Consider the following 25,881-nt stretch of genomic DNA (forward strand, 5'->3'; position numbering starts at 1 on the left):
TAATAATTGTGTGATCAGTAAAGTAAATTCATCAGTGCTGAGGACTTTGCATTTAGACATCCACATACTGAAGCTTAAATGGATGGAATACAAGTACCCTGGGGACCATGTGCAGTCAGCAGATACCCACTTGTTTTCCAATGGTGTCATGCTTGACAATGCAACAAAACATTTCTGATGGCACTCAAATTCAGTTTGTCTGCCTTTAGGGGTGCTGCATAAGCTTTGCAATTAAGAGGAAAACATTCAGGACCAAAGGAATTGTCTAGACAAAATACAGATGTTCTGATGCTACACTGAAGGGCACAGGACACAGTTCCTCAGGTAGTGGTAATCGGTTGTCAGAAGTAAATGAAAGGAGTATGTGTGGGAAGGAACTAAAGATGCTGGTTTAAACTGAAGATAGACATAAAAAGCTGGAGTAACTCTGCGGGTCATACAGCATCTCAGAAGAAAAGGAACGGGTGATGTTTCGGGTCGAGACCCTTCTTCAGACGGATAGTCTGGGGAAAGGGAAAAGAGTGAGATAGATGGTGATGTAGAGGGATATAGAACAAATGAATTATGCAAAAAAGTAACAATGATAAAGGAAACAGGGTCATTGTTAGCTGTTTGTTAGATGAGAACGAGTACAGCCAATGAGACTCAACAAGAAACATAGAAACATAGAAATTAGGTGCAGGAGTAGGCCATTCGGCCCTTCGAGCCTGCGCCGCCATTCAATACGATCATGGCTGATCATCCAACTCGGTATCCCGTACCTGCCTTCTCTCCATACCCTCTGATCCCCTTAGCCACAAGGGCCACATCTAACTCCCTCTTAAATATAGCCAATGAACTGGCCTCAACTACCCTCTGTGGCAGAGAGTTCCAGAGATTCACCACTCTCTGTGTGAAAAAAGTTCTTCTCATCTCGGTTTTAAAGGATTTCCACCTTATCCTTAAGCTGTGACCCCTTGTCCTGGACTTCCCCAACATCGGGAACAATCTTCCTGCATCTAGCCTGTCCAACCCCTTAAGAATTTTGTAAGTTTCTATAAGATCCCCTCTCAATCTCCTAAATTCTAGAGAGTATAAACCAAGTCTATCCAGTCTTTCTTCATAAGACAGTCCTGACATCCCAGGAATCAGTCAGGTGAACCTTCTCTGCACTCCCTCTATGGCAATAATCCCCTTCCTCAGATTTGGAGACCAAAACTGTACGCAATACTCCAGGTGTGGTCTCACCAAGACCCTGTACAACTGCAGTAGAACCTCCCTGCTCCTATACTCAAATCCTTTTGCTATGAAAGCCAACATACCATTCGCTTTCTTTACTGCCTGCTGCACCTGTATGCCTACTTTCAATGACTGGTGTACCATGACACCCAGGTCTCGCTGCATCTCCCCCTTTCCCAATCGGCCACCATTTAGATAATAGTCTGCTTTCCTGTTTTTGCCACCAAAATGGATCTCACATATATCCACATTATACTGCATCTGCCAAACATTTGCCCACAAACGCAGCCTATCCAAGTCACCTTGCAGTCTCCTAGCATCCTCCTCACAGCTAACACTGCCCCCCAGCTTAGTGTCATCCGCAAACTTGGAGATATTGCCTTCAATTCCCTCATCCAGATCATTAATATATATTGTAAATAGCTGGGGTCCCAGCACTGAGCCTTGCGGTATCCCACTAGTCACTGCCTGTCATTGTGAAAATGACCCGTTTACTCCTACTCTTTGCTTCCTGTTTGCCAGCCAGTTCTCTATCCACATCAATACTGAACCCCTAATGCCGTGTGCTTTAAGTTTGTATACTAATCTCTTATGTGGGACCTTGTCGACAGCCTTCTGGAAGTCCAGATACACCACATCCACTGGTTCTCCCCTATCCACGCTACTAGTTACATCCTCGAACAATTCTATAAGATTCGTCAGACATGATTTACCTTTCATAAATCCATGCTGACTTTGTCCAATGATTTCACCACTTTCCAAATGTGCTGCTATCCCATCTTTAATAACTGACTCTAGCAGTTTCCCCACTACCGATGTTAGACTAACTGGTCTGTAATTCCCCGTTTTCTCTCTCCCTCCCTTCTTAAAAAGTGGGGTTACGTTTGCTACCCGCCAATCCTTTGGAACTACTCCAGAATCTAAAGAGTTTTGAAAGATTGTTACTAATGCATCCACTATTTCTGGAGCTACTTCCTTAAGTACTCTGGGATGCAGCCTATCAAGATATTCCTTAAGTACTCTGGGATGCTGGCCCTGGGGATTTATCGGCCTTTAATCCATTCAATTTACCCAACACCACTTCCCGATAACCTGGATTTCACTCAAGAAGACTTTGAAGCTGGTACGACTTGGGTGGGGGAGGGATGGAGAGAGAGGGATTGCAGGGGTTACTTGAAGTTAGAGAAATCAATATTCATATCACTGGGTTGTAAACTGCCCAATTGGAATATGAGATGCTGTTCATCGAATCTGTTATGGATGTGCTGGACTGAGACAGCAGCACTACCAGCTGCACCAGTGTGCTGCCCTAAATTTCACTCTATAAAGAATTATGATGATATGTCCTCATTGTTTGTAAGTCCTAGAATCTCCTGAGTGAACTGACTCCATTGTAAATCAGGTACTATGTCCGCTCAATTTCAGGCAAAAATAAGTCTTACAACTGCTAAGTTCCTTCTTAAAATATTATAAGCTTTGTAAATTGTTCACTATGTGCCCTGGATACCCTTGAGAAAGCCTGATCCAATATCTCAGATAGAACACCATACCCCAGGATAGACCTGTGCAATTATAGATTATACAATGGGCACTCATAAAATGGCACATGTCAACAAATATTCTAGTCCTGGCATTAGAACTAATGACTCATACCATGGTTAGATGCAGAGTTATGCTGTTTTCAGACAGGATATCAAAACAATGGGTCTTAAGTATATCCCTCTCCACATACAAAAGTGCCTCCATACTAGTCCCAATATACTCCACATGCTATTTCTGACTGTAGGGGATACAATTAGTACTAGCACACAAGATATTGATTTTATCAAGCAAATAATTGGATGCAGTGCAGTAATGGAAGCAAGTATAAGTAAACTCAGGACAGTAAATATTGAGCATATTCAATGGCAGTTCGAATATAAAAATGCTTTCTAACTTGGTGATCTTTAGAAAAAGTCTGTTACTGCCAGCTGAACACGACACAACAGCAGCAAATTTTGACGTGATATAGAAAGAATAGTGCTCTTTCAAATTAATTATAAAGGTCTCAGATTCTCCAGATCACACTTCTAAGACTCCCTTTTAACATATTTACTGCACCAATACCATCTAGTCATTAATAATTATTTATTAATTCTTAATTTTCATACTCTTTTGGTCAAATAGGATTTTGCTTCCTTATATTTAGGATTTCTTTGCTACAACACTCTCCCATCTACATTTGAAATCCACAGTAATATCTCAATGAGTTCAAATGGTATCTGTGCAATGTTGTGCATATGCACAACCTTGACAAGGTTCAAGTTCAAGTTCGTGAGTTTATTGTCATGTGTCCCTGATAGGACAATGAAATTCTTGCTTTGCTTCAGCAGAACAGACAATTGTAGGTATTTACTACAAAACAGATCAGTGTGTCCATATACCATAATATAAATATATACACACACATGAATAAATAAACTGATAAAGTGCAAATAACAGATAATGGGTTACTAATAATCAGAGTTTAGTCCGAGCCAGGTTTAATAGCCTGATGGCCGTGGGGAAGGTGTAATTTATTTTATAATAGAATTAGATGCAATTTTTGAAAAAGGACACAGGTGGGATAAACAATACACTTCAGTGCTCAGGTCAAATATTTTTTGAAAAACACACTTACAAAGGGAGAAACGAAGGACAATCAAGTTTAAATTTACCATTTACTTTTTGGATAAATCCTCCAACACTAATAAATGCAGGATATTGTTTTATAACTTGCTGTGAGTCACACTGGTGTTAAATCATTTAACATTGCTCCCTCTACTCCAAGATGAATTGCCTGGAAATCACCTCATTGATTAGTTAATTGAGAGCACACAATATCAAGTTGCATGTAATGCACAGCCATCACTCAAGAAAGACATAAACGATTCCCAGAAATACAATAAGTAATTCGGAAACAAAAAATATTCAGAATAACGCCAGACTCTAATGCTTAATATTCTGAGAAACTCGTTTTGCAACCCAGTTTAGATTAAATCACAGTACAGCATTCCTGAAAAAGGATTAGCATTATTTTTCTGCTGACACTAGATTACTGTTTGCATTCTTTTAGTTCTTGTTTCACCTCTTGAACATGTCTGCAAGCACAAGACCAGTGTTATAGAACATTAGTAACAAATGCAGTTATCTTTGACATTTCTCTTTGAGCCCTTCTTACCAGAGTTTGTTCATACAATGAACTCTTGATTATCCGTTCTCTCTTATCTGCAAGAAATCTCAGGGCAGTGTGATATCACACTCAGGGGAATAATTAGAGAAAGGACAAAGCAGACAACCAGCTGAAACAAGGGAATGCAACCAGTCTTTGATTTATCTTGCACTTGGATTCTTTTTAAATCTTTCACAAATCTTTTCCTCAAACTGATAAAAGATCCGTGAAAAAAACTCTGAGGGAACGATAACTTGAGTAAATGACAGCTGAAGGTAAAAACCATTAACCGTGGTAGCAAAAGGTGTAAATCAATATTTCAAGACCTGCATCAATCCAAGGGTTAAACAGGAAAGACAACTAGTACATACCAGTCCAAATGGCTTTTCATTCCCTGCCTTAGTTGATTGAACCCTCGCACATACTTCCTCCATTTATCACGTTCTGCTCTGATTCCCCACCTCTACCCAGGCAGAACAGTTCCCTTGATCCTCACCTTTCACTCCATCAGCCTTCACATCCAGCATATCATCCACAGCTCCAAGATGATCTCACCATTTATTCTACTCATTCTCCCCTTCCACCTTTCTGCAAGGTCTACTCTCTTCAGGGCCCCAAACCGCTCATTCATCCACATTACTTTTCCCCAGACCTGGTGCTTTCCTCTGCAGCCAAAGGAGGTGCAACATCTATCCCTTCATTTTTCCTACCTCATCATCATCCAGGGACCTAAACAGTCCTTTCTGTTAAGATAGAGGTTCACCTGCACCTCTTCCAACTCATTATGTTGCAGTCAGTGATCATAATGCAGCCTCTTCTACATTTGTTAAATCAAGAAGAGATTAAACAACTATTTTACAGGGCACCAGCACTCTATCTGCAACAGTCACCCGAAGCTTCAGACTGCATGCCATTTTAACTCTCCTTCCCAGTCTCACACCAACATATCTGTCCTTGCCCTTGTCCTTTGCTACCTCGAGCCCAAACACAAATTGGAAGAACAACATCTCATATTCTATTTAGGAAGCTGTGAATAATGAATAATGAAGTTTCCAAATTCCGGTTACCCACAACTTGAATGCTCTCCACCCACGTACTGCCCAGCTGGTTTTCTCCTTCCTTGAATCATGCCTCCCATCCTTTCTCCCCATCTGACTCCATCTATCACCAACCAACTTCAAGCCCACCCATCCCTCCCCCATCTGCTTCCAGGTACTCTTCATCCCCTCCTACTCTAGTTCCACCAATCATCCATTAATCTCTATCCCGACCCCTGGACCCCGACTCACACATGGGCTGATTCACCATCAGTGACTCTGGGTGGGCGGAGGGACCAGCCTGTCCCACACCTCTGCTCCACCCGGCCCCGTATGTGTGTGTGTGCGTTGCCGACCGGCAGCCCGTCACAGTGCTGCCACATGGGGGAGACGAGGCGGAGGGCGGCCGTGGCCGTGGGAGAGTGGGGACTGTCCTGAGGGATGTGCCCCTTCGGCCGCTTACAACTTGGTGCTCGGGTTCAGAGTGCCCAGTCACATATGGCTTGTGTGGGAAAATGACCCCCACCCTCCCGTCTCCACCGGCCAGTGATGTGATGGACGCGGGGGTGTGGACAAATCGCTGACAAGTCCCACCCCCTGTGACGTCATGTCCGTTATTTGGCTTTTCAGCAGAGCGGCCTTTCAGTGAGTTGGCTTGTAGGCGACACAGCCTATTGGTGAGTTGGCGTTTCGGCATAGGGGCCTTTCAGTGAGTTTGCTTTTAGGCGTCCCACCCTTTCGGTTAGTTGCCTTTTAGGCGTCCTGCCCTTTTATTACATTCTTACATTCTTGTACTCAAGTATGATTGTGCCTATTTATAGCAAAAGTTTTATTGAACTGTATGCAAAAAAGGAATTTCATTGTACCTACCGCCAAGCAACAATGAACCATTGATCAGTACAGAAGCCAACACTTACCTTGTTCCTTGAAGCAGCATGCAGCAAGTTGCTGCTTATGCTATCTTTCTCTGGGATCCCTAAAAAAACAAAAAATATAAATTCACTAAAATCAACCATTTCAATTTTACAGAAAATGTTTTACACAGATGAATTCTTTCTTTAAAATTTTAAACATATACATCACTTCACGTCTAACTGTTCTTTTTCTAATACACTGATAGCACATGGATTGCAGGGAATGGAGGTATATAGATCATGTACAGTCAGAGGAGATCAGTTTAACTTGGGATCATGTTCGGCATGAACATTGTGAGCTGAAGAGCCTGCTCTGATGCTATACTGTTCCATGTTCTCTGTAAAAGACAGGTAGTGGTGTCAATGAGATGTCCATGCTATTGACAGCCGAGGTTGTGACACTACATTTATGTAAAGCTAAACCATGCTTTATTTTAACCTTTCCTGTCAAAATGAACAATTTAATATTTTCTTACTGGCCAGATCCTTGTTCCTATCAATTATCCTATCCTTATCTCTTTGTCGTCTTCATCACAACTTACTTTGCTATCTTTGTTTCAATAGCAAATTTAGCGATCAGACTTTCAGGGTCTTTATCCAATTACGTTTCTACAAATTTAAAAATGCAGAGCACCCAGAGCCACTTCTGTGGCACACCACTTGTTAGGTCTTGTCAATGAGGAAAGGACTCCTTGTGCCGACTCTATTTCAAGCTACTCAGCCAATCTTCTGTTCATAATGTCATGTTTTTTTCCAATACCATGACAAATGTAATTGGCTCTTAATGTTCTCCCCAATCCAACAACAAATATGGACAATAAATGTGTGGTGCCAATATCTTGTGACTGAAAACTAAAACCCTGGCCAAGATCTCATGTAGAAAACAAAAAAAAAATCACAGTAGTAAATTTCAGTTTGGAAAAAGTGTGGCAATGGTGGAGTTGTCACCTTACAGCGACAGTGACCCAGGTTTGATCCTGACTATGACTGCTGTCTGTATGGAGTTTGTGCATTCTCGCCATCACTGCGTGGGTTTTCCCCAGTGCTCTGGTTTCCTCCCACACTCCAAAGACTTGCAGGTTCCGGGCCCCACCTCCGCCAGCGGAGGGTGACGGCCCGGGCGTGAGAGCAGACAGTCCTTGTCTCGCCCCACCGGGTGTCGGGGGGGCTCAAACGTGTGGAGTACCTGTGGTTGAGCAAGCCCCCGCTCAGCCGGAAGTACTAATCAGACCCAGGCGCCATAATCCATCCCGGGAGCCGGTCCCACACAATTTGAGCCGCCTTTCCTCGACACCCTTCGTCTCCCTCCAAGATGCAGGGAGGCATGTCCTGTACAGGCTCCTCCTCCACACCCTGCACTTCCTCGCCCTGGTCCACCGTCCGGATACCAAGTGGCGGTCAGTGTTGCCTTCTGGTCACGAGGGGGGCGCTAGTGGGGGTCCCTCTACACAGGGATTCTCCCCCTCTACATTGGGGACCTGGGTTGGAGGGTATTGCACCGAGGTGTTCCCTGCAACCTGTTTCTCTCGCGGTTCACAGACTCGCCAGCCGCCTGCCACTTTTGCGGGCTGGAAGAGTCTGTGTACCACGTGTACATGGAGTGCGTGAGGCTGCAGCCACTGTTTGAATATCTAAAGGGGCTGCTCCTTGCCTTCTGGCTGCATTTTTCACCCACCATCCTCATCTTTGGACACCCTGTGCGTAGGGGAGAGGGTAGGGCTGAAGATGTCCTGGTTGGGTTGCTCCTGGGCCTGGCCAAGCTGGCCATCCGCGAGTCACGGCGCCAGACGGCGGAGGGCTCTACCCGAGCCAGCTGCCTGCCCCTTTTCCGGGGTTACGTCCGTGCCCGGGTGGGATTAGAAAGGGAATACGCCCTGTCTGTGGGCACCCTGAGGGAGTTCCGGGACCGCTGGGCTCCGCAGGGTGTTGAATGTATCCTCAATAAGGATTGTATCATAATTGTATAATAGTTTATTATGGATATATGTTTGTATTGTATTTATGGTGGTGGGTTCTGGCTTGTTTTATTGTAGTGTAAATATTATTTTTTAATAATTGAATAAATTTTTTGATAAAAAAAAAAAAAAAAAAAAAAAAAAAAGACTTCCAGGTTTGTAGGTTAATTGGCTTCAGTAAAAATTGTAAATTGGCCCTAGTTTGTAGGATAGTGCTAACGTACAGAAATCGAAGGTGAGCTGAAGAGCCTATTTCTGCGCTGCATCTCTAAACGAAAAAGGGAACAAAATGGTATTTGAGCAGTTGGTTGAGTGATGCTCAGTATCAGATCACTCACCCATCGATGACCCGACCGGACTTCAATCTATTGCTGGCAAGAGACGAAAGCTGATGACGACTAAATTACCTTATCTCCTTCCCACCCCTGAGCACAAATGGTCTAGAGCAATTGGTAACTTATTTTCCCACCAACCCAACCAATGAATAACAAAGCAACTTATAGAAGTCAGAAATAAATAACAAGGTAACAAGATATAACAAAAGCACAATCAACATTGTTTCATCCGGTGGCGTCATGGAGAATTAAGGCGCGGCATTGAGCTTCTCCCCCGTAAAAAAAAATTGTAAAAGCCGTTTTAAGTCAGCACCGATTTTAAAAAAACTCACCAAAGTTGCCTGGTGTTGTATAAGGGTGATATCATCAGAAGAAGACGTGAAAATCGGGGAGATTAATGGTGAAATCGAGTGTTTAAATGAGTTTAAATGAGCAGAGATAATCGTTCAAGGGCGCCAAAGAAAAACACTATCAGCCTTCAGCTCGAGAAAGTATTGGATACTCTGCAAACGACAGAAGAAGGTTCAGAAGAAGAAGATTCATACAGACAAGGGTCTCTGTTTGAAATGGCAACAAAAGGAGACAAGGAGGAGAAAGAAGTGAAGCAATTGCTTTTAGATATGAATGCTACAATTAACATTACACTGGAGAAGATGCAAAGTATGGAGTCTCACATGGAAACTAGCATGGAGAAACTTTCTCAAAAAATTGATAATACTTGCAGTGAGTTAAAAGAACTGAAAAAGCAGAATAAGGAATTTGATAAGAGATTAAAATCAGAGTGTGTCAGAATTGAAAATGATTACAACAAGAAATTTAAAGGTGTAAAGGATGATTTCGGAAAGCTGGACGAGATAATGGAAGAAATGGAGAAGGAGATAAAAGAGATTGTCTCGGAAATAAAGAGTTTGAAACAATCACAGAAAACTGAAGAGGAAAAACTTGGAAGAATGACTGATAAATGTCTGGACCTGGAATCAAGAACTCGGGGATATAATTTGAGAATTCTTGGGGTAAAGGAAGGACGTGAAATGGCATGAATATCAAGCACGTACTATCGTTACTGATTTGCTCAAAGATGTCTTTGAACTGTCAGAAGAACCAAGAATAGAGGTCGTTAACCGAGTTGGGTATGTTGCAAAAGGAAAAAAGTATTCAAGACAGATAATCGTGAAATTCCGTGACATCTCTTCAGTGGAATTTATATTGAAAAAGATCATTCATGGCAAGAAGCTAACATACCGTGGGGATAATTTGCGAATATTTCGTGATTACTCTCCTGAGGTAGTCCAGAAAATGAGATTGTTTACACCGGCAAGACACACTTTGAGGGATGTCCCGGGAGTAAGATATGGAATTTACTTTCCCGGAAAAATGAAGATATCTTATAATGGCGTTGAACGCTCATTTGCAGTGCCCGGAAAAGCTTTAAACTATGCAGAGGACATCGTTAAGAAAACATCGGGGCAAGCTGCCGACAAAGAAGAAGATTGAACTTTTTACAGAGCTTTGAACTGATTAAAATGGCCGAGCTAACCAGACAATTAAAAAGCTTATCTCGTTGGAATGTGTTATTCAGAGAGCTTGGTTATATTCAACCTTGGATGAAAAGCTCAAAGTTTAACCCCTTGGCACCTGCCTGTACGGTAGTTAACCCTTTGGTACCGGCCTGTATGATGTATGGTAGTTATAGAAAGGGATATTATGTAAGAATCCTGGGGGGATATATATTGGAAAGTTTAGATTAGACTAAGATTGGATAATTGGAAGGACATATATACTTATACAAAATCGTGTATATGTTGTGTTCTATATTTGTTTTGGGGTTTTTTTTACTCTTTATGTCTCTTCCTGGTAACTTTTTTTTAAAAATTTTTTATTTTTTCTCTCGGCTGTCACGCACTGGTTTGATAAACTCATATAAGAAAAGACAAACTATGAAACGGTATGTAACTTTTTATGAGGATTCACCAAGGGGGAGGAGCTCAATGTATAACAACATCACGGAGGTCGATACATTTTTTGCCATCATTGATGGCTATTCGTCCTTAAGGTATCTTCCCTTAGATACCTTAATAGCACCTTTTTTTTTAAAGCACAATTTTTATCTGTTTAATTTTTTTGAAAGTAATTGTATATCACATTCTTTTTTTCTTTTTCTAAGGCACTTTACAAGAAGGAGATGCAATATAAATCTAATGAACCGGGATGACCACCCAAGTCCTAAAATCCTGAGGTATTTGGTTGCACCATATGATTCAGGAATATTACCCTGATTACAATGCAAGACGATAGACAAATAAAGAATGGAGGAATTACATTTTGTAGTTGGAATATAAGGGGTGCCAACGAACCAATTAAGAGGGGTAAAATTTTTGCCCAACTAAAATCGTTGAAAAGCGACATAATGTTTTTGCAGGAGACCCACATGAAACAACAAACACAAATAAGATTAAAGGCGAATTGGATAGGCCAAACATACTACTCCTCATTTACTTCTAAATCTAGGGGTACAGCTATTCTTATTAGGAAAGGTATTCCTTTTAAATTAAAGAATACTATATCAGATAAAGAGGGAAGGTATACTATAGTCTCGGGTGAAATTTATGCAACCCCACTAACTTTGATAAATATTTATGCTCCGAATTTTGATAACCCCCAATTTTTTGATAAAATTATTGATATAATATCAGAGTTTAATTACCAAAATGTGATAATAGGGGGGGACTTTAACTGTGTTTTAGATTCATATCTAGATAAGTCATCAAAACAAAAGAAGAGTAATTTAAAATCTAAAACTAGCGAACTTCTAAATACATATATAAAAAATACTAATATAATAGATGTATGGAGATCTGCTAATCCAGTTGGAAGGGAATACTCGTTTTACTCTCCGGTGCATAAAACTTATTCAAGAATTGATTATTTTTTAGTGGACATGAAATTAATGCCTTATACAAACAACCCAACATACCACATTAGTAGTATCTCAGATCATTCTCCGTTGACATTCTCAGTAAAATTTGAGGGAATGCCGGGTAAAAAATTTTTTTTGGAGGTTTAATACACATATTTTAAATGACGTGCAAGGATATCAATATTTAAAACAACAAATGAAACTTTTTTTCGATACAAATGATATACCAGGTACTTCGCCTTCTTTATTATGGGAAACTTTTAAGGCATTTATGAGAGGAATTATAATTTCATACCAAAGTTTTCAAAATAAAAAGAATAAGACAGAACAATTGTTGTTAGAACAAGAAATCAGACAGTTAGAGTTGGATAATGCCAAAGATTCCACGACAGATAAACACAATAAGATAGTATTACTGAAATTTAAACTTAATCGAATTTTATCGGCAAGAGTAATAAGACTATTCCAAATTACAAAACAGGAACATTTTGAGTTTGGTGACAAGCCACATAAACTTTTAGCTCGCCAATTGAAAAAACAAGAAAGGGAAAATACTATAACCAAAATTAAATCAGAGAAAGGCGAATTACTAATATTACCTAAAGATATTAATAATAGATTTGCCCAATTTTACCAAAACTTATATACATCTAAAATTAAAATAGAAGATAGTAAAATAAAAACATTTCTAGATAACTGTAATCTTCCAATACTGGACCCTTTGGAACAAGAGGAACTAGGAGCTCAAATTACAATCAAAGAAATAAGTGAAACAATAAAATCGCTGAAAAATGGTAAGACACCGGGACCAGATGGTTTTAATAATGAATTTTATAAAAAATTTCAGGAGATAACGGCCCCTTATTTATTTAATTTATACTCCCATGCTTTTAAAGAAAACAAACTACCTGAAACACTAACAGAATCAACTATTACGCTTATTCCAAAAAAAGATAAAGATTTAGAAGATCCGGGCTCGTACAGAGCTATATCACTTTTAAATACAGATCAGAAAATTTTAGCAAAGATTTTAGCAAGTAGATTAAGCAAATATATTAGTAAACTGATAAACCCTGATCAAACGGGGTTTATACCTAAAAGATACTCATTTAATAATCTGAGACGTCTGTTTAATATAATGTACTCGCATAAAGTAGAGGAAGAAGATATATCAATTATTTCTTTGGATGCAGAGAAAGCATTTGATCAGGTAGAGTGGCAATACTTATATAAAGTACTACAAAAATTTAACATGGGAGAGAATTTTATAACATGGGTAAAATTATTATATGATAAACCGATGGCAAGAATTTTAACTAATAACATGTTATCTCAAAAATTTCAACTATCAAGGGGTAATAGGCAGGGATGTGCACTATCACCCCTGCTATTTGCCCTTATGATAGAACCCCTGGCTGAAAGTATAAGAATTCATCCGAATATTCAGGGCTATAATACCAGGGACTCAAAGAATAAAATCTCATTATATGCAGACGATATACTTTTATATATTACAAAGTCACAAACGAGCATACCAAATTTATTAAACTTAATAGAGGATTTTGGGTCTTTTTCTGGATCTAGAATAAACTGGAACAAAAGCGAAATCATGACATTAAAACCTCAAGAACCTACACACTTACTGAAGTTCCCCTTTAAAATCGCAACAGAAAAATTTAAATATTTGGGTATTCAGATTACTAGAAAATATAAAGCATTATTCAATTCTAATTTCATACCTTTATTAAATAAACTTAATACACAGATTAAATTTTGGAAAACACTTCCCTTATCATTATTAGGTAGAATAAATGCAATAAAAATGATCTTCTTACCACAATTACTATACCTATTTCAGTCTATACCGGTATATATACCAAAATATTTTTTTTAAAAAATTAGACTCTAACATTACAAATTATATTTGGGACTATAAATCACATAGAATCACAAAAAAACACTTATGTAAACCAAAAGAGGTCGGGGGACTTTCACTTCCGAATTTTATGTATTATTACTGGGCAGTGCATATTAAGAATATGATTTATTGGTTGGATAGTTCTACACAACAGACAGAATGGATAAAAATGGAGAAGGAGGATTGTCATCCTTGTAATATAGGAACGATCCTCTTTTCCCCCAAAAAACTGAATAACACAATATATAAGAAGAACCCCATTATATATGGTACAATAAGAATTTGGAAACAAATAAAATTATCTTTAAAATTAAGAAATCTATCACTGTTAATGCCAATTGCGAATAACCCTTTATTTAAACCATCTCTTATTGATAAGACATATAACCAATGGGAAAGTCTCGGAATTAGAAGGATCAGGGATATGTACGAAACAGGAAACCTACTATCATTCCAACAACTACAATTAAAATTTAAATTGAAAAACAACCAATATTTTAAATATCTTCAGATTTGCGACTTTGTGAAAAAATATATACAAGGATATCAAAAAGTAACTCCTGACTTATTGGAAGAAGCAATGAATATTGAAGCTGACTCACAAAAATTAATATCCTATTTATATAATAGTATTCTAAATATAGACCTACCATCGACAGAGGTACTTAGAGAAGAGTGGGAACGGGAATTAATGATAAAAATTACGAAGGTTAAATGGGAAAAATACCTGATATATATTCACAAATGTTCAATTAATGTAAGACATAATCTAATACAATTTAAAATTGTACATAGATTATATTATTCAAAAACAAGATTGAACAAATTTTATCCAAATATATCCGCCACTTGTGATAAATGTCTAGCCCAAAAGGCAACTATAACACACTCCTTAGTTTCCTGCATAAACTTTATAGATTTTGGAATTATATTTTTGAAATACTTACAAAATTATTCAAGACAAGAATGGAACCTAATACTGAAATGATTATATTTGGTGTAATGGAAGATGGGAATAAATTGAACACATCTCAAAATCTATTCCTTAATTATGGTTTAATAATAGCAAAAAAATTAATACTTAAATTTTGGAAGGGTACATCAATACCAACGCTTAAAATGTGGATTGCAAGTATGTTGGACACCGCTCATCTTGAGGAAATGCGATTCCTCCTAATGGATAAATCAGACCAATTCATAACGAGTTGGTCTCCATTCGTCGTTTTTTTGGAATCATATGGTGCAACACAATTGTAAAAAATAACTGTTTCAGGACTGGACGAGGGTTGGTCAAGACTATAAATAATGATCTCCTTTTCTTTTCACTATTTTCTCTCTCAACTTTCTTCATTTACTCGTTTTCTTTCTTCACACACTATATATTTCACATTTTTCTATCCTTTACTATCTAACCTCTTTTTCTTATTCTCATCTTTTTAAAAAAAAAAAATAAAAAAAAAAAAACATTGTTTTAGAAAATAAATATCTGCCTCCATTTCTTGCCTTTGATTTTTGTTTTTGTTTTTGTTAGACCTCTATTGTCACTTCCTATGTCCACAATTCCAATTCACATTTCTAAAGAATTACTAGACCAAGTGGGACCCGTTGGGTCTCTATCAGACGGGAGGCCTGGTCCCCCAACGCAACCCGTTCCCCCAACGCAATATTCCACCACTCATCCATAGCCCCCGACTGCGCAGGCATGGCTCATTTCCCCTCATTCCACCCGCACTCCCTCCTCTTCATGTGTGGGAGGGAAAGTGGGGAGGGGGGTGTGTGTGGAGGGTGGGGGGGGAGGGTGTGGGGTGCGAGGGGATGAGGAGAGAGTGAGGTTGTGTGTGGGGGGGGGGGTTGTAGGAGGGGGGTGTGTGGGGGGGGGAAGGGGGGGTGTGGGGGAGGTGGGTGTGGGGTGAGAGGGGGGTGTGTGTGGGTGGGAAGGGTGTTGGTGGGAGGAGTGTGGGAGGGAGGAATGTGGGAGGGGGAGGGTGTGTGTGTAAGGGAGAGGGTATGTTGGCGGGGGAGGGGGGTATGTATGGGTGGGGGGAGGGGTGGGTGTGGGTAGGTAGTGGTGTGTGTGGGCGGGAAGGGGTGTGTGTGGGCGGGAAGGGGTGTGTGTGTGGGCGGGAAGGGGTGTGCGTGAGGGGGGTGTGGGTGGGAGATGGGGTGTGGGGGGAGGGGTGTGTGTGGCGGAGGGGGGATGTGCGAGGGAGTGTGTGTGCAGGGAGGGGAGTGTGAGGGAGGTGGGGAGGGGGGGGGTGTTGGTGGGGGGTGTGTGGGGGAGGGTTGAGAGGAGGAGGAGGAGTGTGTGGGCAGGGGATGGGTGTGGGGGTGGGGAGAGGGTGTGTGGGCGGGGGGGGGTGTCAGGGCGGGGGGGGGTTGTGGGGGGGGTGAGGGGGGGGAGGGGTGTGGGGAGGAGGGGTGTGGGGGCGGTTGTGGGGGCAGGGGGGTGTGTGGGCAAGGGGGGGGGGAGAGAGCTCGGAGAAAAGACGGGGAAGAGCCATGGGGAGAGGGGATAATCACAGGGGAGGGGGGCAGGAGCCAGCGAAGGGGACCAGAGGGAAAGAGGCTGGAGCTGGCGATGCGATGGGGACTCACAGTGGGCGCTGGTCGCTATTCGTTCTCCTCTGCTGGGATCAGAGTCTCCGCTTTCCGTTTGGCGACATTAGCGACTCGGCGCCCTCAGAGCCAGGCCTCGGATCGGCCCAGAAGCACCAGCAGCTACGGCGAGAGAGCTCGGAGAAAAGACGGGGGAAGAGGGGGGTATCATGGGGAAGGGGAGCAGGAGCCAGTGAAGGGGACCAGAAAGGAAGAGGCTGGAGCTGCGGGGCGTTTGGAGCTAACAGCGGGCGCTGGACGCTCTCCTCCGCCAGGATCAGATTCACCACTTTCCGTTTGGCGACATCGCCGTGCCGCTTCCAGTCCCTCCGAAAATTGTCTCCGGTTGGGGACCTCGGCCGGCCGACCACCCACAGCGTCTCTCAGCTCCAGTAAAGACGCGATGGCGCAAGAAGGGGCGGACCATCCCGGGGGTGACAGCAGAACAGACCAATCCACACGGCATGACTGGAAGGAGAGATCGATCTGCGCACGTGCGATTTTTAAGATTTTTAAACCTCGTTAACTTTTACATTATACCACAAATCGGAACGAAAATTGTTGCACTCGCAGCACAGGAGAACGGTGAATAAGCTGGTGAAAAGTCTTAGCGCTATGGCGTACCGATTTTGCATAAATAGAAAAACTGCGCAAACCGGAAGAGCACAAGATCAAAGCTTTAGTTATGTACTAGACCAAGTGGGTCTGCTCCCCCAACGCACCCGTTCCCTACCCAATGCCCCCACGGGAGGAATGGTCCTCCAACTCAAGCCGTTCCCGAATGTAAGATTCCAGCACTCCCCTTGCCTCCCTCAGCAGTGCTATTTTAAAAAAATTCCAATTGCACTTGCCCTGCGTGTTGCAATAGCAATTCACCCTCCCCCTGCTAGCTGAGCCATTGTGACGTTATCAGTTGAAGCTGATCGTTTTGAAATCGTTTTGATTTTTTAAAATTTTAATCAGTAATAAGTCGAGAAATAAAGTATAAAATGTTCAGTGAAAGTTATCTCGGCCTCGAGGGGAAAATGTGAATCAGAATATGTAAAAATCTTGTGAAAGTTGTCATTTTTTTGTATTCTTGTATTCAAATTTTATTGTCGTTGCCTCACTTTGAGACAACGAAATGAATTTCCCGTACAGCAGTATCGTTAAAAAAAAAAAAAAAAAAAAAAAAAAAAAAATATCACAAGAAAAATAATAAAAATAAATAATAAATAAATAATAAAACATATTAAAAAAAATAAAATTGAAATTGAATTAAAAATTTAACAAAAGCACAAACACAAAAAGTCCACAACACAACATAACATAAATGGCACCCAGGTGAGGACGGCACCATAGTCCAGCCAGCCTCCCCTCCGTGTCCATCCGTAGTCGGGGCCTTCCGAGCACCTGCAGTCGCCGCCCCGGGTGGCCCGATGTTCAGGCCCTCCGGCTGGTGGAACGCTGACGCCGAGGTTTTCAAGCTTTAATCGTGAATGACGTGTCAAATATAGGATGAAATCCTCATTGAGGCTGAGCATTGCTAGCTGAGCCATTGTGACGTCATCAGTTGAAGCTGGTGGTTTTAACTTCAAAGTCTTTTGACTTTTTTAGACTTTAATGAGTCGAGAAATAAAGCATGAAATGTTCAGATAAGGTGATCCTGGCCTCGAGGGGAAATATGCCAATCGGAATATGTAAAAATGTTATCGTTACCGCATAGTGTTTTTGCGAAGATGTAAAGACACACACATATACACACACACACATATGCACATGTACAAGATCAGACTTTTAATATGCTACGATAGATGTAAATAGTTATCATGCAATTACAGACATTGGCCACTAAATGGCAATATATTGTAGTTTCTTCCTGTTGTTCAATACCTTTGAGAAAAGATTCAGCTGTTATTACTCAGAAACTGTTTGCAAATAAATAGAGATTCTGCACATGTAGAACCTAAAATAAAACAAAAATAGTGGTAGTAAACTTGTATATAAGTGTTTTAAAAAAGTTTAAATTTTGATGAAAGGAAGTTCTACAGGATCGGCCACTTTCTTACCGGAGACCGCGGTTTCACGATGTTATAGGCCGCAGGCCGGGGGTCGGAGCTCTTCTCCGGCGATCGCCGGCAAGAGATCGCCCCCGCTCCGCGATGGTAAAATCTGCTCCACGCCTGCTGCTAGAAGTCCACAGACCGAGGCTTCAGGATGTTATAGGCAGCAGGCCGACGGTCGGAACACTTCTTCTGGCGATCCCCAGTAAGGGTCGCCCCGCTCCGTGATGTTAAAGTCCCTCTGCACCCACTGCTGAAGGTCTGGGCCGGTCTCCGAGAAAGGCCCACCAATTCAAATTGTTAGGCCACGAGGGGAGCGAAAATGTGATAAAGAGAATAGTTGCATCTCCGTCGAGGTAAGTGACCGAAAACAGTTTCCCCCTGTTCTTCCCCTCCACCACCCCGCTAAAACAATTAGACATACTAAAAAACAAAAAAAGTCGAAAGCATGGACACGTTGCTGGCGAGACTGCCGCCACCCGTTGACACATATTACGATATTCTGAGGCTCTTTCTGCGCATAGGGTTGAAAAGGATAGGCCAGCCATTGGGCTGGACCGTGCTGCCCTCTTATGCATTCTAGAAAAGATTGCACAGAGGAACAGCTTTGAATACTAGTCAAACAGTCTGGCAGTGGTCTGCATATAATGCCTTTGAGCATGTTCTGCAGGAAAAGGAAACAGTGGATCCTTGAAGATGGTTCCAAAGCAGGCAATCAATAATTTTGCAGAAAATCTCATCACCAAAACATCACCAAATACCTTGCTTTGTTGGGGGAGGGGAGAAAGAGCTCTCTCCCTCAGATACTAGCAGAGCCAGAATCTCAGCACCACATACTTTAGGTAGCTGCAGTGAGAACAAGACCATCATCTATCACCTTATTGAACATGCATTTGCCAAAAAGACGTGGAAAGAGGTGCAGTGGCATTTGTCAAGTCCACCCGGAACAAAATTATAGTACAAGATGCTGTTGTCATTGGCTGCTCCCAACGATGCATAGAGGCACAAACCTCAATTGTGTCTGGAACAAAGATGCCCTTTGGTTTAATCAAAGCTTGCTGACCTTCCAGTGTAAGACACCATCCAATGCTGAAAGTTGTAGAAGGACACATACGAAGGTCTGGAACTTCATGCTGAGGAACAGACACAAGCTTGATGTGGTAGCCACATAGGTCTACAAGAAAAGATTAGTTTGAAGCCCTCCCACCACTGCACTTCAAGGGACTGGAGTTGTGCAACCATCTCCCAGATGAATTGATCATGAAATACTGAAAGGCCAAATGATGCCTTGCCTAAGTAATATAATGTAAATCTTGTAAGCAAACTGAAATATATGACTCAGTGAATGGCGAGGTACATACTTACAAATCTTACAAATAACTTGGATAAAGTATATTTGACAAAGAAGTGGCCTCAGACAGCACAGACCATAGACTGGCCACGGAAAAATTATTATAAGCAATATCCACGCATGTATTGCAATGCATTGTCCTCCTTTCATTATAGAGTCAGATACATAGAGGAACTGGAGTAAAAATCACTGACACAAGAGACTACAGATAATGGAATCTTGAATAGAAAGAAACAAACTATTAGATGAACTCAGTTTCACAGATGCTGCCTGATCTATTGAGTTTGTCCAGCAGTATGTTTTTGTTTTACGAATAATTACTGACATTGTGCAGTTTGTACAGGGCCTCGGTGTTAGAATTTCTCTTAATCTTTTTATTAAAATTGAATTGCGTAGAGCACAAAAATATGATGATGTGTGGAATCTAGTTTCCAGCAGTTTGCTCTGAAAGCAAAAATCACGAAGATGAGCATCAACATGTTGAGATTTTTTTTCTTTTAACTTCATGCTGTGTAAGATCAAAATGAAAGTGAACTGTAAGAATGTGGGCTTCAATAAAGAATGTTCAGTGAATTTAAACTACCATCTACATTAAAGAATAAAATTGATGCCTTTGGAAATAATGATTTTGTGAAAATGTCTTCTGTATAAAGTAGAATCTCACACCACAAGAGGGCACTAAAATCAACAGTTTGTCTATTGGGATTTGAAGGAAACTTCCCAAATTAAAAGTATTCAATAGCGCAAATTCTCCATTTTTAGAGGCTGTTAGATGATAGATGGTACCTTATTGATTTACAGGAGGAATAATGGGCAGCTAGAATCAAGTAGAGAAAGGATAGAAAAGCTGAACCCAGTGAGAAACACAGACAGATGGGTAAGTGGGTGATAGGCACATGAAACCAGATGGGGAAGGGTACTGGGGGGAGTGGAAAAGGTGACCAAAGGGAGGGAGACCCTGGGTGGACTAGTGGAATGGGAAAGAAACAGGAGCTTGAGAATTATATGATTGCTACGAAATCCAAAATTTGTGAAATTTCATTTGAACATTTTGCCTCATATCTCCAATTTGCTGTCAAACAGGTTTCTTCCATGATCTTCACACTCCACGATGGCAGGAGATTGACAAGGCAGGATCTTTGCATGTATTTGCTCAGGAAAGGACTGTTGTACTGCCTTAGGCCTCTGGTATGCAGTTAAATATCAGTCTCATTGAAAGTCAGCTACCTTGTTTCTCTGCCACAACAAATTCCTTTCAATATGGATTTTAAAACTTTATACATCAAAGTACCCAGAGGAGATAATTCCTTATAGTAGGAAAGAACTGCAGATGCTGGTTTAAATCAAAGGTAGACACAAAATGCTGGAGCAACTCAATGGGACAAGCAGCATCTATGGAGAGAAGGAATGGGTGACTTCAGTCTGAAGGGTCTCGACCCAAAACGTCACCCATTCCTTCTCTCTAGAGATGCTGCCTGTCCCGCCGAGTTAGTCCAGCATTTTGTGTCTACATTCCTTATAGTATCTTCTTTGACTAAGATCCAGGAAGAAATGTCCCGAGAATAAAAAGAGTTTGGCGAATGAATGGATCCATGCCACCATTCCAGCCTGTCCGATCCAGTTCACTCCTGCCTCACTGAAATCTGCTTCATTCGTTACTTAAACTTTTTCATAAATAGGTCACAAGATTATTGCTTTCAAACTAAAATAGTTTAGGCTCAAACCACTAAAAAAATGAGAAAATAATTTTTAACTAAACATTCATTTCTGCTTGGAAACTTCTGCCTGTTGCAAACAAGCAATACTCACTGTCATTACCAGATGCGGTTTCCATAATACCATAAGGAGGGACCAAGAGTCCTGCCATATAGTGTCGATATTTCTGAAAAAAAATAAAATGCAGTGTTAGTTCAAAGCACTTTTACTTTATTACATCCCCATATACTGAAGCCTTGCACTCAGCTTTGAGTGCTGTATGTACTCAATGCCGTATATCATGCGGTATATATTAAATATAACTGCAACATGATGTTTTCAAGAGAGAGATTTAGCTCTTAGGGCTAATGGAATCAAGGGATATGAGGAGAAAGCAGGAACGGGGTACTAAATCTGGATGATCAGCCATGATCATATTAAATGGCGGTGCTGGCTCAAAGGGCCGAATGGCCTACTCCGGCACCTATGTTCTATGTTTCTAATATGATTTAAACCTGTCCTTACTTTAAAAAGGAATTGAAATTAAATTCTAATAAATGATTTGAGGCAATAATGTAACACTGCCCAATTAAACTAAAGAGATGGAGAAACTCAGTGGGTGAGGCAACATCTATGGAGCGAAGGAAATAGGCCACGTTTCAGGCTGAAACTCTTTTCAGACTGATCACTGAAGAAAGGTTTCAGCCCGAAACATTGCCTAATTCCTTCGCTCCATAGATGTTGCCTCACCCACTGAGTTTCTCCAGCACTTTTGGCTACCTTCGATTTTCCAGCATCTGCAGTTCCTTCTTAAACTAAAGAGATATTCAGTATAATGGAATGATCAAAAGTCAAAAGAATCAGCCCTTGAGAATTTCTGTAAAGTGTTCAACGTCTTTAAAATTTGGAATGACAGACTATAAAAATATCATAATCACATTTAATAAATACAACTGATCTGTAACAGGAGGCAGTTTTTGGGTTGTGTCCAGTCATTTATTTTTAGTTTATCACAGCTGCTACAAATCTGATGCTGAACTTCACTTTATACAAACATGCAGCTGATTCTCACTGCTGTTCGTTTCTACTCTACCACTGCCTCACTTCACAACAGACAAAGCACCAACTATATGATTAGTAAACTGATATAAATTTTAATTCTTTCACATATTCTTTTGAAATGTTGACAGAAATATAGCTCTCAAGTTCAATAAAAGTTTCAAGCCTACCTTTATTTTAACTTTAAATGACATACTTAACGTACAAAACATTTTGTAATAAAAATGAAGCGCAGATGCTGGTTTATACCAAAGATAGACACAAAAATGCTGCAGTAACTCAATGGGTCATGCAGCATCTCTGGAGAAAATGGATATAACATTTCGGATTAGTACCATTTTTCAGACTGCGTCTGAAGAAGAGTCCTGACCCAAAATGCCATCATCCATTTTCTCCAGAGATGCTATGTGTATAAAACATTTTGTTAGTTACAAAAAAACGAAAACACTTCCCACAGTCATCTTAACTTCAATATTGTTTCTGTTAGTCAAGTCTCAGTCACCTAGGCTGCCTCAGGTTATTTTCATGACTTCTTGATCATTCACCTCTCCTGTCTTTCCTATTCCAACACTTTTCCTTCCACTCTACAGGTGCCCTTGGATTTCACTGTAATCAGACCACAACCTTATGATTTGTATTTTCATAACTACCATCTCCTACCTCAAATTTTATTTGTCTTTATTCAAATCAAGTCACCCCTTGAATTCTGGCTTTGGTACAATCTCTGTCTTTATGGCCTCCATTTCCTTGAGCACACCTGATAGCTAAACATCATCAGATCTGGATCATATAAAACAGGTTCTACCAGATCTTGTTTATTTCAGACAAAAATACTTTTAGCTCTACAAAGTATTAAATAATGGACCAAGGCCCTTTTTACTCCTTCAAAATGGTTTATTTGAGTGTTTCTACCTGATAAACATTCTACCTGAAGAGACTATGTGTTTTTGTGTGCAAGGTTGATTATTTGGGCAGTGGGATCTGCAGCCATTTTTCAATAATCTTTCTTGGCTGGCACAGTGGCACAGTTGAAAGAGCTGCTTCTCAACGTGCCAATGGTCTAGGTTTAATCCTGAACACTGGCACTGTCTGGATTTAACATGTTCTCCCTGTGACTGGACGAGTTTCCTCTAGGTTCCCCCCACATCTCAAGAACGTCAAGACATGTTAGGTTAATTGATCAATGTACATTTCCTCCATATGTAAGTGAGGGGGAAAAGATAGATGTGAATGTGGAGATAATTAATTGGGGATGAACATTTCTCTGTAAGCCAACAGACCCTTGATGGGTCTTCTATGCTATTTGGAAATATGGATATGAATTCTTGCTTTAGGCCCTTCTATAAACCTCCACGTACTCCCATATTTTATTTTTGACCAATTTCCTCTTCTCAGCCATCATTTTAATCCCTTCTCCACTTAGCTATTGCATTGCACCTCCCCCATCTATGGCTCAATACTCTCCAATGATCCCTTTCCTCAGGCATAACGGCATATTTTCAGAATTTGTTATAATTTCTCTATTAAAAAAAATCCTGAACCTGAATTCCAGTCTCTCCAAATAATATCCCATTCATTTTCATTTTTACTTCAAAATGCCACTGTTCACTTAAATGTTTATAACATCCACCTGCAACCCAATCCAACAAACTGTTATGAAGACATTATTCCTCAGGCAATATTTGTCTGACATGCTTCTTCGATCACTTTAATTTTAAGAAATGAAACAACCATGCCTTATTCCTCCTTTTAAAAGATTTACTGTAGCTTTCTTACACTTAGCTTAAACCACAACTCATCACTGCAGCACTGTATGTACTAATAGTAAATACTGTTAGGTAATGAGGATTACCACCAAAAAGAAAATCCCATCTTGGACCAATGCCTGCAAAAGTTGATAAACCGGCTTACCAGGGCAAATTGGTACACTTCATCTGATCATCAGATACATTGATCCAAGCTAATATCAAAGATAGAGAACTGCAAAATATATTTTCGTAATAGAGTGCTTTGCAACACTAGCATTAATGCCCTATTCATCAGGATTTTGTTAGTTTCCAAATCTATGGTTTCTAAAAACAGTGTGAGGCAACGGATTAACAAAGATTACAAATTATTATCCAGATTTAGACATTACAAATCTGATGAATTTTACAGCGTATTTTACTTTAAAATTGTTATAGATCCAGATTGAACTCTCAGTAATTTGACATTTTAAACAGAGTTGCTATTTAGGAATTAATGAGTGACATGAAGTTTTATGAAATTGGTTTCCACTGAAAAGTCACAAATATTTAGCAGTATTATGGAATATTAGCATGCGTGGCAATCAGCATTTCTTTGTCATTAATTTGACATAGTGCATACTCAATGTCTTGCAGCCGGGAGCCTGGCATTTTAAGTGTGCCAAATCTGAAATTTGGATCACTGCCCACTCACTGCACAGAATAACACCCTGAATGACCAGCTCGATTCAAGTCAATTAAGGAAATGCAATAAGTTTGAGCAGATTATTTTGTTACACCAACAGAGAATAACTAAAAGCACCGGATTATTTTGCAAACTAAAAACCTGAGCAAAGAATTACAACCAAGAACGTTCTGAAGGACAATATAAGATAATTAAATATACACTTAAAATGCAAACCATTGGCACAAGATCAAGGGAAAGCACAGATCCCAAGCATTGTGCATAGTCGGCATCAAAATAAAATGCTACCAAAGATTCAGAGGGAAAAAAATCAAATTTCTAGCTCTGTTCATGACCATATGTCTCCACCCTAAAATTTCTCATCAATTCTCTTTCTGGTCTTTTCATCTTAATTTACGCAAAACATAATTTGCTATCAAATCTAGCTGAATCCTACCTGAATATGAATAGCTGTGAGGAAAAGTAAAACAATTATTTGCCTTTCAGTTCACTTTAGTGGTATCGGTCACTTAGGCATAGAGTAAAATCTAAATGAATATTTCATCCTGGCATTCACCACACAAGCAGCTAGTTTCCTCCATTACAGTGGAACCTGGCGAATGATAGGATCATTTGATCCAAACATTCTTGTGCTTTGCTCTATCATGTTATCTGCCATTCACACTAACCATCCCTTTTCCAAATGGCAATAATGTCACAGAGAATAACTAGTCAACCACTAGGGTCTCAACCATGTGTTTCTGACAAGTGAGTTTATTTCAGTTTGCCTATTGCCTTAAATTTAATGGCTTTAAATGAAATCAATTGGAATTAATTCTAGCCATTAAACATTTAACCATGAATCTTTTTCTCACTGGCTATCACAATAACTACAAGTTGTCAAGATTACAGCTACTCTACACATCTACTTTAGACACAATTATCAGGCAAATTATTGATTTACTCTCTTCGGGATGGCTTAAGTATTATACCAGACGGTGAAATGTAGATTTAAATCAAGGAACTTATCCCTTTCTCCCCTTGGGCTTTAGATCTAGTGTATGCCAAGATAATGATACCTCCAAAGAGTGTGCCCTTGGACAGTTCTATTAGCAACTAGTCAGTAGGAATGGAGTGACAGTCAGGCTGCACTAAATCGCAGATCCACAACTGCTGTATTTTCTTTTTAATGTTCTTTATTATTCCATTGATGGCCTGACTCTTTTCCACCATAAATAACATAATG

The 25,881-nt window shown here is 40.4% G+C and overlaps 1 protein-coding gene across 1 annotated transcript in view; it reads right to left on the bottom strand.

The window, feature by feature from the left end:
* Positions 1-25,881, bottom strand: part of rapgef4a (Rap guanine nucleotide exchange factor 4a) — a 200,261-nt gene that overhangs the window by 72,854 nt on the left and 101,526 nt on the right. Inside the window, exons 5-6 of the mRNA XM_055637971.1 lie at positions 21,282-21,354; positions 6,363-6,421 (exon numbers count right to left, since the gene is read on the bottom strand). Coding sequence (XP_055493946.1) covers positions 6,363-6,421; positions 21,282-21,354 — 132 coding nt within the window. The remainder of the gene's footprint in view (positions 1-6,362; positions 6,422-21,281; positions 21,355-25,881) is intronic.

The sequence above is a fragment of the Leucoraja erinacea genome, chromosome 7 (genome assembly GCF_028641065.1).
Source record: "Leucoraja erinacea ecotype New England chromosome 7, Leri_hhj_1, whole genome shotgun sequence".
NCBI classification, from domain to species: Eukaryota; Metazoa; Chordata; class Chondrichthyes; order Rajiformes; family Rajidae; genus Leucoraja; species Leucoraja erinaceus.